Here is an 18319-nt window from a genome sequence, read left to right on the forward strand (position 1 = left end):
GACCTCGTGGTGCAGGTAATAATTCTTTGAAATTTGCTTCAAATATAGACAGGGTGGTTAAAAAACGTTTTTGCCATGCTTGCCTTCATTGCTCAGTCCCTTTGAGTATAGGAATTGCAAAGTTATGTTGAGATTGTACTGGACATTGATGAGGCCTCTTCTGGAATACTGTGTCCGGTTCTGGTAGCCCAGTTATAGGAAGGATATTCTCAAGATGGTGGGGTTCAGAGGAGATTTACCAGGATGTTACTGGGTATAGAACGTTTGAGTTCTAAAGATAGGCTAGATAGGTTGGAAGTTCTTCCACTGGAGCGTAGGAGATTGAGAGGTAATCTGATAGAAGTTTATGAAATAATGAGAAGTAAAGACACACTTAATAGCAGCTGTCTCTTCCCTAGGGTGGGATCTTTCAAGACTAGGGGGTGCATTTTTAAGGTGAGAGGAGAGAGATTTAAAAACATGAGGCAAATTTGTTTCAAAGAGGGCGACTCGCATGTGACATGAACTTCCTGAGGAAGTGGTGAATTCAGGTATAATTACAATGTTTTAAAGGCATTTTGGATTAGAAAGGGCAAGGGGCAGGCAGGTGGGACTAGTTTAATTTGGGATCATGGTCAGCATGGACTGGAGGGTCTGTTTCCATGCTATATGACTGTGTACCAGATCACCTAGGTTCCTCTGCACTTCTGAATTCTGCACCCATTCTCCATTTAGTAATATTCTGATTTTTCATTCTTCCTGGAAAAGTTAACAACTTCACATTTTTGCTCATTATAATTCATTTGCCAGATATTTGGGAATAGCATTGGTGGTAGTGTACTGATGTGGACTGAGAATTGGTTGAAAGACTGAGCGTAGGAATAAAGTATGCTCTTTTTCCGAGTGGTAGCCTAGTGGGGTACTGCTTGGAACACAGCTGTTCACAATTTATATTAATGATTTAGATGATGTAATGAAATGTATATGTCCAAATTTGTAGGTGACACAAAGCTGTGAGGAGGATGCAGAGATCGTTCAGTGTGATTTGGACAAGTTAAATGTGTGGGCAAAAGCATGTGTAAAGTATAATGGGTGTAATGTGCATAAATACAAGGTTGGAGGAGAAAGTGAGGTCTGCTGATGCTGGAGATCAAAGTTGAAACTTTATTGCTGGAACAGCACAGCAGGTCAGGCAGCATCCAGGGAACAGGAGATTCGACGTTTCGGGCACATGCCCTTCTTCAGGAATGAGCGGAGAGTGTTCAGCAGGAGAAGATAAAAGGTAGGGAGGAGGGACTTGGAGGAGGGGCGTTGGAAATGTGATAGGTGGAAAGAGGTCAAGGTGAGGGTGATAGGTCGGAGTAGGATGGAGGCGGAGAGGTCAAGAAGAAGACTGCAGGTCAGGAAGGCGGTGCCGGGCTGGAGGGATCCGGCTGAGACAAGGTGGGGGGAGGGGGGATGAAGAAACTGGTGAAGTCCAAGTTCATCCCCTGCGGTTGGAGGGTTCCCAGTCGGAAGATAAGACGCTCCTCCTCCGACCGTCGGGTTGTTGTGGTTTGGCAGTGGATGAGTCCAATGACCTGCATATCCTCGGTGGAGTGGGAGGGGGAGTTGAAATGCTCTGCTACAGGTTGGTTGAGTTGGTTCGTCCGGGTGGCCCAGAGGTGCTCTCTGAATCGCTCCGCAAGTAGGCGGCCTGTCTCCCCAATATAGAGGAGGCCACACCGGCTGCAGCGGATGCAGTAGATGATGTGGGTGGAGGTGCAGGTGAATCTGTGGCGGATATGGAAGTTTCCTTTGGGGCCTTGGAGAGAAGTGAGGGGGGAGGTGTGGGCGCAAGTGTTGCACCTCCTGCGGTTGCAAGGGAAGGAGCCGGGAGTGGAGGTTGGGTCGGTGGGGGGTGTGGATCTGACAAGGGAGTCGCGGAGGGAGTGGTCTCTACGGAAAGCTGATAGGGGAGGGGAGGGAAATATATCCTTGGTGCTGGGGTCTGTTTGGAGGTGGCGGAAGTGACGGCGGATGATACGCTGTACATGGAGATTGGTGGGGTGGTAGGTGAGGACCAGTGGGGTTCTGTCCTGGTGGCGGTTGGAGGGGCGGGGCTCAAGGGCGGAGGAGCGGGAAGTGGAGGAGATGCGGTGGAGGGCACCGTCGACCACGTCGGGGGGGAAATTGCGGTCCTTGAAGAAGGAGGCCATCTGTGTTGTACGTATTTTGAACTGGTCCTCCTGGGAGCAGATGCGGCGGAGACGAAGGAATTGGGAGAATGGGATGGCGTTTTTACAGGGGGCAGGATGGGAGGAGGTGTAGTCCAGGTAGCTGTGGGAGTCGGTTGGTTTGTAGTAGATGTCCGTGTTGATTCGGTCGCCTGAGATAGAAACAGAAAGGTCTAGGAAGGGGAGGGAGGAGTCCGAGACTGTCCAGGTGAATTTGAGGTTGGGGTGGAAGGTGTTAGTATAGTGGATGAACTGTTCAACCTCCTCGTGGGAGCACGAGGTAGCGCCGATACAGTCATCAATGTAGCGAAGGAAAAGATGGGGGGTGGGGCCAGTGTAGTTGCGGAAGATGGATTGTTCCACATACCCTACGAAGAAATACAAGGTTATCCACTTTGGCAGCAGAAACAGGAAGGCAGATTATTACATAAAGTAGGAAGAGAGTACTAACGTGGATGATCAGATTGAATGGAGGAGCAGGTTTGAAGGACTGAATGGTCAACTGCTTCTATTTTCTATGTTTCTGCGTTATTAATGTTCTAAGCTGCCACTGATTTTCATGCAGTCATGTTCTTTTTCCTTACATATGATGTTTTTCTTAATATTCTTAGTCCGAGATTATTAAATGATCCTGATACATCCAGCTCGAGAGCATGCTGCTTTAAGGAACTATCACAAAAATATCTTATTTTACTTAATAGAGAACAGTGATGATTAATACTTTGTATGTTATTAATTCTAACGATTTGTCTCCCATTGTACCAAAACATGCACCTATCCTTATGCTCTGATTAAAATTCTTCCTGAATTTGAGTGGATGACATCGGAAAATCAAGCTTTAACCATGGTTTTAACATCTGAAAGAATAGATATGCCTGGCTCTTGTATCCAATTTAAAATGAGGGTTGTTGCCATTAACCATAATATCTGTACACCAGAAATCAACTGCAAAACCCTTGGTGCCCATGCCTAATTTTTGTCACAAATGTTTTAACCCTGAAGTATGAATTGAAGGCGTTAATAACATCTTCATGTTTAGCAGATTAACAATTAATATATGCTATATATTGTAATTAGGATATGTTATGTTGGGACGGTGTCCCTTTTAAGAGGTGACTCATAGTAGTGATTCTTTAATCATATTTGCAGGGCTGTTCTGACTTGTATTGAGTTTTTACAGGGTGCACAGCTATGGAATGAAAGTTCACTGTTAGCTTGCAGCAAACCACAAGGTCATTTGTTCTTTAGTTCTCACTGGAGCCTAGTAACTGCATATAACTCATAATTCCTTATATTACAACACACAAAATCCATCATTACAGCACAAAATTATCTCACATTACCCCCACAGCCCACTTCCACCTTTGCCACATGTGGATGTCGACTGTATTGAATTGAGAATCATAGAATTATGAAGAACAGAAGAGGCTCTTCAGTCCATCAATTCTGCACTGATTAAAAACTATGCTAAATCTATACAAGTGACACCACCCACCACTTAGCTCGTAGCCTTGAATTTTATGGCATTTTAAGTGCTTAACCAAGTACATTTTAAAGGTTGCATGGTTTCCTGCCTCAACTACCCTCCCAGGCTGTGCATTTCTGAAAATATGCCTTGTAGAATCAATGAGCCAATCAACCCACCACTCTCAATGATTGGTAGGATTTGAACCCAGGACCTCAATGCATTACCTGGATCTCTGGATTAATAGTCTAGCAATAATACTACTGGACCATTACCTGCTGATTTATAATTATCCTCCCTGACCCCTGAATTCCAGCATTATACCTTACCCTCCAATTCTACTCTGAACTTTCCTGATTCAACTTCCACTCCGACAAATGCTTCTGCTTTTTCTCCAGAACTCCCATGAAATCTCCTGAAGGTTTGGCAGACAGATGGCATTCCCCTAATTTTTTTACCAGCTGTGCATGCTTCCCAATCCCATTCATGCTGGTGGCTTCCAAATCAGATATCAGTTCTGCAGTGGACATGACACAGCAATAACAATGTGTGAGGTAAAACAGCACTGGACACTAGGACTGTAATCACCCAGACCTCTGTCTTTGAACAGCCCTTAGACATGACTGACCAGACCCCTGACTGTCATGTTAGCAATTCCTAGACTAACAATGTGAAATTCTGTTGAGCGCTAGGACCGGCCCTACAGGACTGACCACTGAAACTCCCACCCCATACTGTACTGGGACAGATCCCATGACCATCAGCATTCTAGGCGGATGACTGTGTCGAAACCCCTGGACTGTGTGCGGTCTGTGGTTATTATTGATGCTACCGGGACCCTTGATCATTGATGCACCCCCCTTGGCTGTACTGAGGTACATCCCCAAACAGATTATGATATGGCCATTTGGTTGAATGAACATGAAATACGTTACACCGAAAACTAGCACATGCTGTAGGTGTTTATGACATTTCAAAGTGCCATTCACCAACATGACCCCCACAACTCAGGACAGTTTCACACTGACAGACATAGCAAGGAATCTGTCTGTGTGTGTTGTTATGGACCAGACCAGACCCCCTCAAAACATTTGAAGAAGGGAGCCCAGATCCTACCTTTGCTAAGCAGGAGTGTAGTGGATATTCCAGGAGAGATGCAGCTGGTCCACCCACTTAGTATTAAACAAAACAGAATTTATTTACAAGATTACCGATTGAACCTCAAACAAAAGAGAACAGAATACAGAATAACTCGACATATCCGAAAACCCAATTTGCTGTTCCAATTTGCTGTTCCAATACTTGCAACAATCCCCATAAACACCTCTGGGCGCAAAAGGAAAAGTCAAACATGGGATCTTACAGGAGAGAAGCCAGAGAGAGAGTACCAGCCTGGACCTGCTTCTTTGGGTTCAGCAACTTCAAAACGCTACTATGCTAAAACCAAACCAATTCAGAGAAAAGCTGGGCCTAGAGAGCTGGTCACTTCCCATTCATTGAACAAGTTTTTCTTTCAAAAACTTGAAAGCCTGTTGCCTGAGGCAGTATATTTTAGCTATAATCAAACTAGCCCTAAAACCCAGAGTAAGTGAGGACTGCAGATGCTGAAAATCAGAGTCGAGAGTTTGGCGCTGGAAAAGCACAGCAGGTCAGGCAGCATCCAAGGACCAGGAGAATGGACATTTCAGGCATAAACCTTTATCAGGACTAAAACTCTTCAACTTCGGTTTTTTGGAGTCTGTGTCTTTTACAACTTCTCTGAAAAAAACCAAGGACAATATAACCTTGTTAAAGGAGCAGCTTCATCACAACATGCTAAAGTGCAGTAGTAAAAGCCTTTGGCACTGGTTGAAATGACAGTGTGCTAACAGGCATGGCACAGCACGACAAGGCAAGGCATGGGTGATGCAATCATGCAAGTAGCTGCTAAATGAATGAGCCTTAAGAGAGCAAGTGAGCAGCCTTGAAGTGCAGCCTGATTCATTCCAACAACTGGGTGCCTGTCCCTGAAAAGTATTCTCGCAGCAGCCTTTCAATGCTGGTTTCTGTTGCACCCTGAATGCAAGTCTGTGCTGCCAGTGTATCAGAGAGTTGTCATGATGGTCTTAATGCATTGGCAGATGAAGGATGCCAGTGTCAATAGATGAAGGATGCATATGGCTGGTGTCCATGGATTATATCCTGAGCTGTTGTTGACCAGAGTTCAGTATGGAGGTCATTCAAAGCAAGTGGTGAATTCACCAGGTACAATGAACACTAGTTTCCTTGTCCAGTTTTCCTGACAGCTAGCTTGCATGGTGAAATAAGGGCCTGAATGTTACTAAGGAAAATTATTGCTTTAACAAAAACTTGAATAGCATTGATTCCCATCAATTGGCATTTTGCCACTGCCCAACGTGAATCTTACCACACTGCTTGTTAAAAGCATAAAATATGCAACAAGATTATCTCTATCTCGAGATGGGCATCACCCATTATCTTGTCCAGTTCTACCATACACTTCATCATAGCCCACAATTCTTAGACCCCAAGAGCTTTTGCTAATTACATAGCATGTACAAATGCCTATTAGCTAACTTAACAATAGAACTGTTACGTACATCCTATTTTAGACCCACCTAAAGAAATCCCTCGCAGTTTAATGTGTTATGATGTTGAATTGTACCAGTGGACTGGAGAGAATGATTTATTTTAAGTGAAGCACTTGTCACAATCACTTTCCAATTGAAATTAAGATGTATTCTGTACTCTGCAGTTGATGCATGAGATTCTGAATGCTCCATTTTTAATAACTGGATAATCAACATATTTGGCATGGAAAAAGCCCATGTCACTTTCTCTGCAGATGGCATCGTTAATCATAACAAGGAATGCCTATCAGTGTTTTTAATTCCCTTTTGGATTCCTGTACTTTGTTAGCAAACTTGTTGTGCTAATTGCAATTTGAAATTAGGTTGCTTATCCAAGAAATGCAAGCTGAATTGACTAAATATTTGGACCCTGATCTTTGTATACTTACTGTATATTGTAATAATTTGTAGATCTTAGTGATGAGGAGAATTATCATGGGGTGGATGGTAGTATTAGGGATATGTTTTGTCAGAAATTCACACCTAGCTGCAGTAGTATTGGTACATGAATATAGACCATTGATGTAAGTGCAACATGATATTTACATCACCTGTAGATGAGAATAACAAAAGGTTATAAAAATAATGATACTGAATGATGTAAATAACATCACATTAGATTTATATATTTTCTTCACAGGTTTTTGAACAACAATCGCATAACATACCTGCCACCAGGCGTGTTTGAAGATCTCCATCAAGTCGAATGGCTGTATGTGCTTTTACTTGTCTCTGCAGTATTGATGAAAGCTTTGAAGAAATGGTTTTCCTCCAATTTTCTCATTCATTGAAGTGCATTTTTCACTTAATTGTGCACATGTCATGAATCCACCAAGTCCTATCAATAGCTATTGTTCAAATACAATCACTGGATTGAATAGCCAGAAGCTATAAGATGGTACTGAAAAAGAAAGTACCACCTTCTATCTGACTGCAGCAGTTTACTCCATATCCCATTTAAGATTGGTTCGAATATGAAATAAGTTACTAGGGGTACTTCCTGATGAGCATCCACTTGACAATCTGAAGGAATATGAATTTGGAGAGGCATTGCATCCCTCCTATTTCATATATTTGCTTGGAACGAAAAAACATCGTCTTCTAAGTGAATCCCCAGAAAAACTCAAATGCTTTGCAGAAGATCTGATATGGCATGTGTGACCATTTTTTCCTCTGTTTTGCTTCTGGAAATTGAATGAATGTGATAAAGGGAGAGCAATAATTATGCTTGATTTTATCTATATACAAACAGGAATTAGATGGGTATGAGTAGTTTTGACAAGGATTTCATAAAATGCTTTTGAGATGGTTCCTTATAGCAGCACATTCTGGAACCAATCAAAGAGCAGACTATGCTAGATTTTGTATTAAATAGTTTTGTAGATTGAGTCATTGAAATCTACAGCACAGACAAAGGCCCTCCAACACATCTTATCTGTGGTGGTCAAAAACAAGTACCTAACTAACCTGATCCCATTTCTCAGCATGAAGTCCACTTCCTTGTGTGCCTATAGAGTCATAGTAACAATATTAATTAATGATCTCAGAGCAAAAACACTGCTAGGTAACAGTGACCAAAGTATTATTGCATTTCATTTCCAGGTTGAAAGAGTGGGTCTAAGACTAATTTTAAACTTGATAAAGGTCACCTATGTGCAGGTATGAAAGCTAAGCTAGCAGAAGTGGACTGGGATATTGTGAATTGCCGACTTTTTTTTATAAAGCAAACTCCCCCTCTGCAACCTGCAACATCCTTTCGCACTGTCCACAACTCCACTGACTTTAGTGTCATCCACAAATTTACTAACCCATCCTTCTGGGCCCTCATCTGGGTCATTTATGAAAATGACAAACAGCAGTGGCCGCAAAACAGATCCTTGCGGCACACCACTGGTTAACTGAACTCCAGGATGAACATTTCCCATCAACCACTACCATCGGTATTAAATTAACAGATTGCTCTGAGCTTCTTGCCCTCAGGTTGTAGAGACATTTTCATGATGCTTTTCCAAGTTCACTAGCACAAACATGTCACAAGACCTTTCACAAAGTTCTTCACAAGAAAGCAATTGATGACGTGAAGCTGATGCAGAGTGACACATAGTGCCGGGTATTAGAGCATTTAAATGGTCATTGGATAAACATATGAATGATAATGGAATACTGTGGGTTAGGTGGACTTTAGATTGGTTTCAAGGGTCGGCGCAACATCGAGGGCCAAAGGGCCAGTACTGCGCTATAATGTTCTACGTTCTAAATAAGGAGTGAAATGTCACTGGAATTGACTAATATTGAAAGGACAATGTTGAGGAGTTTGAAACTTGCTTTGTTATTCGTATTAAAAGCTTTTTTTCTCTCTTTTTGTTTAAAAAATACGTTTGATGTTAAAGAATATTTGCAGATTTGTGTGCATCTATTTCAGTGACTAATCAGTATGGTTACAAACTGCAAAAAGAATCAGCACAGGGACTTGGACAGGTCAGTCAGCTGTTCAGGGTGGTCAGAGTCAGGAAACTTTGCACATAGAGGGTGAGGGAGAGAAAGGTAGATGGCACACTGCTACTTTTGGTGCATGTGTGGAGATGTCCTGAGGGGTTCAGTAGGCTGTGCAGAAGAGATTCAGGGTTAGTCAGGGTCAGATGTTAGCGAGGATGGCAATGTGTGGGGAAGATGTAGCAGGAAATGGTGGGTACTGTAGCAGAAATAGAGTGACTGTGAGATATCAACAAGAAGATGGTGGTACTTTCACTGGCAGAGTGGAGAAGGTCTTTTTCATAAAACTTGTGCATTCCTTGAGGTGATTGAGACTGCACTGGCCTGGATGGTAACCCTGGTCCAGGTTGGCATGGCTCCAGTGGCATCCTCTGGCCTGAGAGAAAAGGATGTCCTGCCTCTGCATTATCCCATCCCCACTTACAGCATCTCTATGTCCCTGCCCTCAAAGTGAGGCACCAATTTTTCATTGTCTGCCATGTCCAGGACTAATGTCAGGAACTATGCAGGGCAGCTCTGGACTGACACCTCTTGCCAATGCCTTTTTAAGAATGGTACTGCACCATGGATTAGATTAGATTCCCTACAGTATGGAAACAAGTCCTTTGGCCCACCAAGTCCACACTGGCCCTCTGAAGAGTAACCCATCCCCCTATCCTATATTTACGCCGACTTATGCACTTAACACTAATGGCAATTTAGCATGGCCAATTCACCTGACCTGCACATCCTTTGGATTGTGGGAGGAAACCGGAGCACTTGGAGGAAACCCACACAGACATGGTAAGAATGTACAAACTCCACACAGACAGTTGCCTGTGGTGGGAATTGATCCCAGGCCCCTGACACTATGAGGAAGCAGTGTTAACCACTGAGCCACCATGCTCCCCTTAATGGTTGTCGGTTAATTTTGGGATATCCAGGAAGTGGTGAGTTGTTTCGGAAATGACACATGGTATGAAGTGCTAGAATTGGTGAGAAGAGCACCTAAGTGGGGGTAGGTAATATATCAGGTGGGTTTTGTAAAATAGGGCGATAGATGTCCCCAAGCATCACGATGTGAAACCCTGTGAAAAACTTGACAAAACTGGCACTTAGAGAAAAAAGTTGAGATTCAGCCCTTGATCTATCAAGGCAGGTTCCATTCTTGGATCTGACTTGTGCAATGTTACCATTGGATGGGATAGAAGACTGGCTGGAATGTAGTGCAGCCAGCAGATGTAGATGCCAATTGAGAGTAATTAATTGAAGATTCTGATGAATTGCACTTTATAGTACCATAAAACAGGCCAATTACAACAGATCAAAATTTACTTTGACTGTGCTATTGTTTGTGTCAGGCTAATTCTTATTTTTGTCTTGATTTTTACTGGTATTTTTGATAGTTCACCCCAACCCTGTTTTTTTCCATAGGCCGCATTATTTCTATTGCATGGCGTTGCACGGGAACATAACTATGGTGTTACAGGAGAACTATCTGTATCATAGCTGAAAATGTGTTGCTGGAAAAGCGCAGCAGGTCAGGCAGCATCCAGGGAACAGGAGAATCGACGTTTCGGGCATAAGCCCTTCTTCAGGAATGAGGAAAGTTTGTCCAGCAGGCTAAGATAAAAGGTAGGGAGGAGGAACTTGGGGGAGGGGCGTCGGAAATGTGATAGGTGGAAAGAGGTCAAGGTGAGGGTGATAGGTCAGACTGGGATGGGGGCGGAGAGGTCAGGAAGAAGATTGCAGGTTAGGAAGACGGTGCTGAATTCGATGGATTTGACTGCGATAAGGTGGGGGGAGGGGAAATGAGGAAACTGGTGAAATCCGAGTTCATCCCTTGTGGTTGGAGGGTTCCTAGGCGGAAGATGAGGCGCTCTTCCTCCAACCGTCGTTTTGTTGTGGTCTGGCGATGGAGGAGTCCAAAGACCTGCATATCCTTGGTGGAGTGGGAGGGGGAGTTGAAGTGTTGAGCCACAGGGTGGTTGGGTTGGTTGGTCCGGGTGTCCCAGAGGTGTTCTCTGAAATGCTCCGCAAGTAGGCAGCCTGTCTCCCCAATATAGAGGAGGCCACATCGGGTGCAGAGGATGCAATAGATGATGTGTGTGGAGGTGCAGGTGAATCTGTGGCGGATATGGAAGTTTCCTTTGGGGCCTTGGAGGGAGGTGAGGGGGGAGGTGTGGGCGCAAGTCTTGCACCTCCTGCGGTTGCAGGGGAAGGTGCCGGGAGTGGAAGTTGGGTTGGTGGGAGGTGAGGATATGACGAGGGAGTCACGGAGGGAGTGGTCTTTACGGAATGCTGATAGGCGAGGGGAGGGAAATATATCCTTGGTGGTGGGATCCGTATCTGTATCATGCAAAGGGATAGATCTGTCAAGAATCAGTGTTTAACATTTAAAGGGATATTTCAAAATATTCAGAATAAGTAGATTCCTACTACAAAGAAAGTTTATTAAAAAAAACTTGCCATCTGTGGTTAACTAAGGCAGTTAAGGAGAGCATGAGCAGAAGGGAAAAGCATGTACTTATGCAAGGATGAATGGCAGGTCAGATGACTGTTCAGAATGTGAAGAATGGCAGAGAATGAATATAATGTGGTTAGCACTGTTGCCTCACAGCGCCAGAAACCCGGGTTCAATTCCCCCCTCAGGGGACTGACTGTGTGGAGTTTGCACATTCTCCCCGTGTCTGCGTGGGTTTCCTCTGGGTGCTCCGGTTTCCTCCCACAGTCCAAAGATGTGCAGGTCAGGTGAATTGGCCATGCTAAATTGCCCGTAGTGTTAGGTAAGGGGTAAATGTAGGGGTATGGGTGGTTTGCGCTTCGGCGGGGCGGTGTGGACTTGTTGGGCCGAAGGGCCTGTTTTCCACTGTAAAGTAATCTAATCTAATCTAATGTTAATTAGGAAAATAAGTCAAAGCATGGGAGAAAGCTGGCTGGAAATATTTTAAGAAGGCAGCGAGTATTTCTATAGATATCTAAACAGTGCAGAAGTAAATAAAGTGAGTACCCTCTTAGAGAGTGAGATGCAATGAATAAATATTTTACTTTTGTCTTCGCTGTAAAGGATACAAAATAATCCCGGTAATGCCTGTAAATCAGGAGATTGCAGGAAGAAGTGCAACTGATTGAGGGAAATTAGTGCAACTACAATCACTAAGGATATAAACTGATGGAATTGTGGCTTGATCAGTCTCTGAATCCTGATCATATCTCATTCTTCTAAGCTTCAACAAGTATTGAACCAACCCACCCAACTTACCTTCCTAAGAAAATTCCTTCATTCTATGAATCAGCTTAGTGAGTCTCTCTGAACTGGTCGCAAAGCACTCACTTCCCTCTTGAAGTGAGGAGGCCAACGTTGTATATAATATTCAAATTGCCAGTGCAGTGTACAATTGGAGCGAGACTTTCTGACTTTTATGCTCTTCCCCATTGCAACGAAGGGTAACATTCCATTTGTGCTCATAATTGCTGTACCTGCATGCTATCATTTTGTAATGTGGAGACATCTAGACCCTTCTGTACTGCACCATTCTGCATACTCTCCATTTAAATAATATTCTGCTTCTGTATTCTTTCTGACCAAAGTACGCAATCTTACATTTTCCCACATTATACTGCATCATACTCAATATTTGCCTACTCACTTAAGCTGTATTATATTTCTTTGTATCCTCCTCACATCTACCTATCTTTGTATCGTGTGTAAACCTGGAGTGCTACTTCTTAACACTGCTGGTGACTCCTTCCATCACTTTGCTGATGAAAAAGAGTAGACTGACTTGGATATTTTGTCCTGTCTTTTTAATGGATAGATCCATATCTGGCAATTTTTCATTATGCCAGATAGACATCAATGTTTTAGCTGCAAATGAACACCTTGGGTGCTGCTCATTCTCAAGCACAAGATGAGGAAACTGACCACAATACAGGAAGCCATTCAAAGAAGGAATGTAGTGGTAGTCAGGGACACATAGTCAAATGAATTGATCTAGTTCTCTGCAGCTGAAAGCGAAAGTTCAGATGGCTGTGTCACCTGCCAGGTACCACAGTTCAGAGCATTTGCTTTAGGCTGCAGACAAACCTGCAGTGGGACGGGGGGGATGCATTGGTACCTGAGATCTTCATTGGTACCAAAGATATAGCTGGAACTAGGACAAAACTTCTGCTGAGGGAGTGTGAACAGCTCGGGGCTAAATCAAAAAGGAATACTGAGGGATCAGTTAGTTCAGTTGGCTGAAGATGCAGAGTGATGCCAACAGCCCAGGTTCATTTGCTGCACAAGCTGAGGTTACCGTGAATGCTCCACCTTCTCAACCTCAGCCCTTTGCCTGAGGTGTGCTGACTGTCAGGTTATACTTGCCACCGGTCATCTCTATCGGGACAGTGCGAGACTGTGGGGACTTTACATTTACCAGATTCAGGTACATCTTTTTTTTTATAGATATTTTTATTAGAAATTTAACATTTTTACAAGTTTACAAAAATAAACAAATCTCTCAAGTACAAACATTGATATACAATTAAATCTTAAATATATAATAACCAAAATTTAACAAAAGAAAAATACCGAGAAAAAAAAACTCAACTAATCTAACCCACAACTAACCAGAGTGTATATTTAAGTCTCTTACATTATTCAAATAAGATAAAGAGAAAAAAAAACAGCGGATAACATAGAAATTGGGTAGTGAGATACATGCTCGGAATGTGTTAACATCAAATGTAACAAAACCCGTATTCATGCGGGATTCCTCTCCCAAAGGGCCCTGGACCAGCCAGGTTCGTAATCTCAATTAAATAAAAGCCCTTGTTAGGATAGCCGAAATATCTGTATTCATATAATTCAAGAAGGGCTGCCATATTTTATAAAATAATTCGGTCTTTCGGTGCACCATATTTGTAAGGAAGTCAAGGGGAATACATTCCATAAATAATCTGTGCCAATTTGAAAGTCCAGGGGGGCCCTCAGCCACCCAGTTTACCAAAATATTTTTCCATGCACAGAAAGAGAGAATAGAAAATAGTCTCTTCCCATGCATGTCCAGGGAGGATAAGTTCGAAAAGCCCAGAAGGAGAGATACGGGATCCACTTTAATTTCCGTTCCTAAAATTTCTGTCAGGGCACTTGCTACTTTAGTCCAGTATCTACGGATCTTATGACAGGTCCATAGACAATGTACAAGAGTGCCCATCTCTATTTTACATTTGGGACACATTGGGGATGCCCCTGCCTTAAATTTTGCCAATCGATCCGGTGCTATATGGGCCCTATGAAGTATCTTCAGTTGGATAGCCTGAGTTCTGTTACAGATTCTTCTGGCGTTTTCCTAAATGTCATTCCACATTTCTATAGAGATTTCTAGTCCCAATTCCTGATCCCATGTTTTAAGCAGATTGTCCATATCTCCCGATACTTCATCATGTAGTAAATAATAAATAGTACTGATGGAGGATACCCCTATTGGTTGTAGCACTCTACATTCTCTATCTGATTTATAAAGGCTATCTAATAACGTAGTCTTCTTCTGTGTATAGTCTCGAATTTGGAAGTATCGATAGAGGTCTCCATTAGGTAATCCGAATTTCTGACGCAGCTGTTCAAAAGACATCAGGACCCCATCTTCAAATAGGTCCCCTAGACATGAGATACCCCTGGATCTTCAGAGTTTAAAAGTGGCATCTGTAAACCCTGGTTGGAATCCCCATGCTCCCACTATCGGCGCATAGGGGGATGTTTTATGTGAGTTGCTCTCATTTTGCCGCATTATATTCCAAGCTTTAGTTGTATTTAGTATTATAGGGTTTTTACAGTGATCCATAATGATTTTCCTCTTGTCTGAAAATAAAAGGTTAATAAGTGGGCATTTTACTTGAGAAGCTTCGATGTCCAGCCAGATTGATTGTGGATCAAACAAGACCCAATCAGCTATGTAACTTAATAAGGAACTTAACTGATATTTCCTAAAATCTGGGAAGTCCAATCCTCCCCTTGCCTGTGGAAGCTGTAGCTTCTTCAGCTTAATGAGGAGCCGTCTATGATTCCAGATAAAGGAACCCAACCAGCCATATAATTTATGTAGTGCCAGCCTCGGCAGCATCACTGGAAGCATTCTCATAGGGTATAGGAGACGGGGCAGGACATTCATTTTAATTAGTGCTAATCTACCCAGCCAGGAAATTGGAAGGTCTCCCCATCGCTGGAAGTCCTGCCTTATCCTTTCCACTAAATGCACAAAGTTAGCCTTGTATAACTGACCAAATACTGGGGTAATAAAAATGCCTAAATATAAGAAACCCTCCAGAGACCAACGAAAGGGAACATGGGATCCGTCCACTAAGTAGGGTATCATAGCAAGGCCACCCATTGGCATAGCCTCCGATTTTGAGAAATTAATTTTATAGCTTGAGAATGCGCTAAATGTATTAATAACTTGGATTAAGCGAGGTACGGACATCAGAGGATTACTGAGGAATAGAAGAACATCATCTGCATAAAGGGTAATTTTATGTTTACCTGTACCAATCCTTGGGGCCACTATATTATGATCAGCCCATATAGCTTCTGCTCGTGGTTCAATTATTAGCGTAAATAACAATGACGAGAGAGGACATCCCTGACGGCAGCCCCTACCCACAATGAAGCTATCCGAACCTAATCCATTGGTAACCACAACTGCTTTGGGATCACTATACAATGTTGAGACCCATTTGGGAAACACCTTTCCAATGCCAAACCTTTCCAATGTGTAAAACAAATATGACCATTCAACCCTATCAAATGTCTTTTCCACGTCTAATGAAACTACTACTCCTGGTATCTTTCCCTGATGGCAGGCTTGAATCATATTCAAAGCCCTTCTAATATTATTTGATGATCTATGGCCCTTAATAAACCCCATCTGATTCTCCTTTATGATATGTGGCAGTACCCTTTCTAGTCTCAATGCTAACGTTATAGAAAGGATTTTAAAATCTACATTTAGCAAGGATATTGGTCTGTATGTCGTACAATCTTCTGGATCCTTTCCTTTTTTAAGGATAAGAGAGATATTTGCCTCTTTCAGCGAAGGCGGGAGACAGCCCTGACTATATGCATAGTTATACATGTCCATAAGTGGACCAGCTAATATTTCTGTAAATTCTTTATAGAATTCAGCTTGAAAGCCATCTGGGCCAGCGCCTTACCGCTCTGAAGTTGCCTGATTGCGTCAAGTATTTCTTGGACTGTTAGGGGAGCATTTAAGACCGATACCTGTTCCGGAGTTAGGCCCGGAAAGATCAAATTTTTTAAAAATAATTGCATCCTCCTAGTCCTGTCTTCACAATCCTGCGATTTATATAAATCAGAATAAAATTTTCTAAAGATTGCATTAATCTTTTTATGATCATGAGTCAAAATACCCGTACTTTCCTTGATAGACGTGATAGTTTGAGGAGCCTTTTTTTTCTTTGCAAGAAATGCTAAGTATCTACCTGGTTTGTTGCCAAATTCATATAACCTTTGTTTTGCAAATAATATTTCCCTCTTAGCCGTTTGGGTAAGCATAGTGTTTAGAGCTGTCCTAAGGGCCGTAATCCTTTGCAATTTAATAATAGAAGGTCTATCAGCGTATGCAGTTTCAGCTGCTTTTAAGCGAGCTTCGAGCAGACGCTGTTGTTCTCCCTTTAATTTTTTCTGGGTCGCTGAGTAGGAGATGATCAAACCTCGAGCGTAAGCTTTGATGGTCTCCCACATCATTGATGGGTTGCTAGCCTAAATTAATTTCTAAAAAAGTTTTAAATTCTTGAGAGAAGTACTTTACAAATTTACTGTCTTTCATTAGGAAGGGGTCCATACGCCAATGCCGAGGGGATGTCCCATTGTTCCTCGCCTTGGTTTCCATATATACAGCAGCGTGGTCGGAAGTTGCTATACTACCTATTTTACAGGACGATATGGAATTTAAAAAAATCGAGGGGGCAAAAAACATATCAATTCTGGTATGACATTTATGTGGATTGCAGTAAAAAGAAAAATCTCTGCCCTGTGGATGAAGACATCTCCATACATCTACTAATCCTAATTCTTTGTTCAGATCTACCAATTGTCTAGATCTGGGAGATACTCCTGCAGTACTCTTGGGAATCCTGTCTATTTCTGGATCCATAATACAATTAAAGTCTCCCCCTATAATTATATGACGGGCATCAAAAGCCATCAATTTTGAAAAGGCTTCCGTTATAAATTTAAAGGGGTGTGCCGGGGGGCAGTACAAATTTAAAATCCCATATTCCTCTCCATTTATAAGGGCTTTAATCAGAATATATCGTCCAGATTCGTCTTTTATCTGATTTAGGATTTTGAAAGGGAAATTCTTCCGAACAAGAATAACAACTCCCCTACTTTTTGAGCTAAAAGAAGAAAAAGAGGCCTGATCAAATCCACCCTGTCGTAATTTCAAGTGTTCTTTATCCGACAGGTGTGTCTCCTGTAGGAGAGCTATATCAACTCTATCTTTCTTAAGATTTGATAATATTTTCTTCCTTTTGACTGGCGAATTACTCCCCTTCACATTCCAGGTGCACCACTTAACCGACTGATCAACCATAATCATCCGAGCAAATCCGAGACCTCTCAGGAGGGGAAACCCTATCCAGAACATCCCGAGCGTAGAGCATATAAAATTCACAAAAATAAAGGCTCTCTAATACACTCACAACAGTATAATAAAAAACTATTTCTAAATAATAAAAAAATATAAAACGTATTTAAATGGAGATTTTCCCCCTTGTTCCCAGGGGGTATCACTTCCTTTCCAAAGGTCCATCGTATCCTCTCCCAACCAATGCCCCACCCTTGACCCAGGTGCTCCTCAATAGGATGAGGAGAATTCAGATATAATACAAAGCTAGAGTTAACAGTGAGCACCCTACCCCCCCCCCACCTACACCTGGATATATTTGGTAATAATACCATGTATAAACATATATAACTATAAAATTACAACATCAACAAATAATAATTAAATATAATAATACAAAATAGCAAGGGAAAACAACCCCGCTCCTAGAGACAGAGGTAAAATAGAATAAGGTAACCACCTCCCCCCACCAACATTAACTAAACCCCCCGGCTTATATATATACATATATACATATACATACACATATATATACACACATATATATACATACACACATACATACATAGAATAATAAAAAAAACAACCCCAAGGGTTGGAGAAAATCGTTAAATAGAGAACAAATAAATAAATCCCTCTCCCCACCCCCCAAGATAATATTAAACAGTAAGGTAAGAAAAAAGAAAAAGGGGGGGGGGTGTAAACCGGAGTGGGGGAAAGGCAAACCAACATCCATTGTCTCTTACAATTTATCTAAGAGAGTCCAAAAATTCCTTAGCTTTTTCTGGCGATCCGAAGTTATAACGGATCCTTCATGGTAGCGTCGCTGGGTAGCATAAGGAGTACTGAATATTTAAGTCCCTTAAACACTTCTTCGCCTCATCGACCAGAGCTGGGGAAAAGTCCTGGAATAACATGATCTTGAATCCT

At 42.3% G+C, this 18319-nt stretch overlaps 1 protein-coding gene across 1 annotated transcript in view; it reads left to right on the plus strand.

Annotated features, from left to right (window-relative positions):
- Positions 1–18319, plus strand: part of rxfp1 (relaxin family peptide receptor 1) — a 122595-nt gene that overhangs the window by 32517 nt on the left and 71759 nt on the right. Inside the window, exon 7 of the mRNA XM_043673942.2 lies at positions 6931–7002. Within this exon, the coding sequence (XP_043529877.2) occupies positions 6931–7002 (72 nt within the window). The remainder of the gene's footprint in view (positions 1–6930; positions 7003–18319) is intronic.

This window comes from Chiloscyllium plagiosum, unplaced genomic scaffold (assembly GCF_037043375.1).
Source record: "Chiloscyllium plagiosum isolate Xiang-an unplaced genomic scaffold, Cpla_swu_hap1 HiC_scaffold_36, whole genome shotgun sequence".
Taxonomy (NCBI): Eukaryota; Metazoa; Chordata; class Chondrichthyes; order Orectolobiformes; family Hemiscylliidae; genus Chiloscyllium; species Chiloscyllium plagiosum.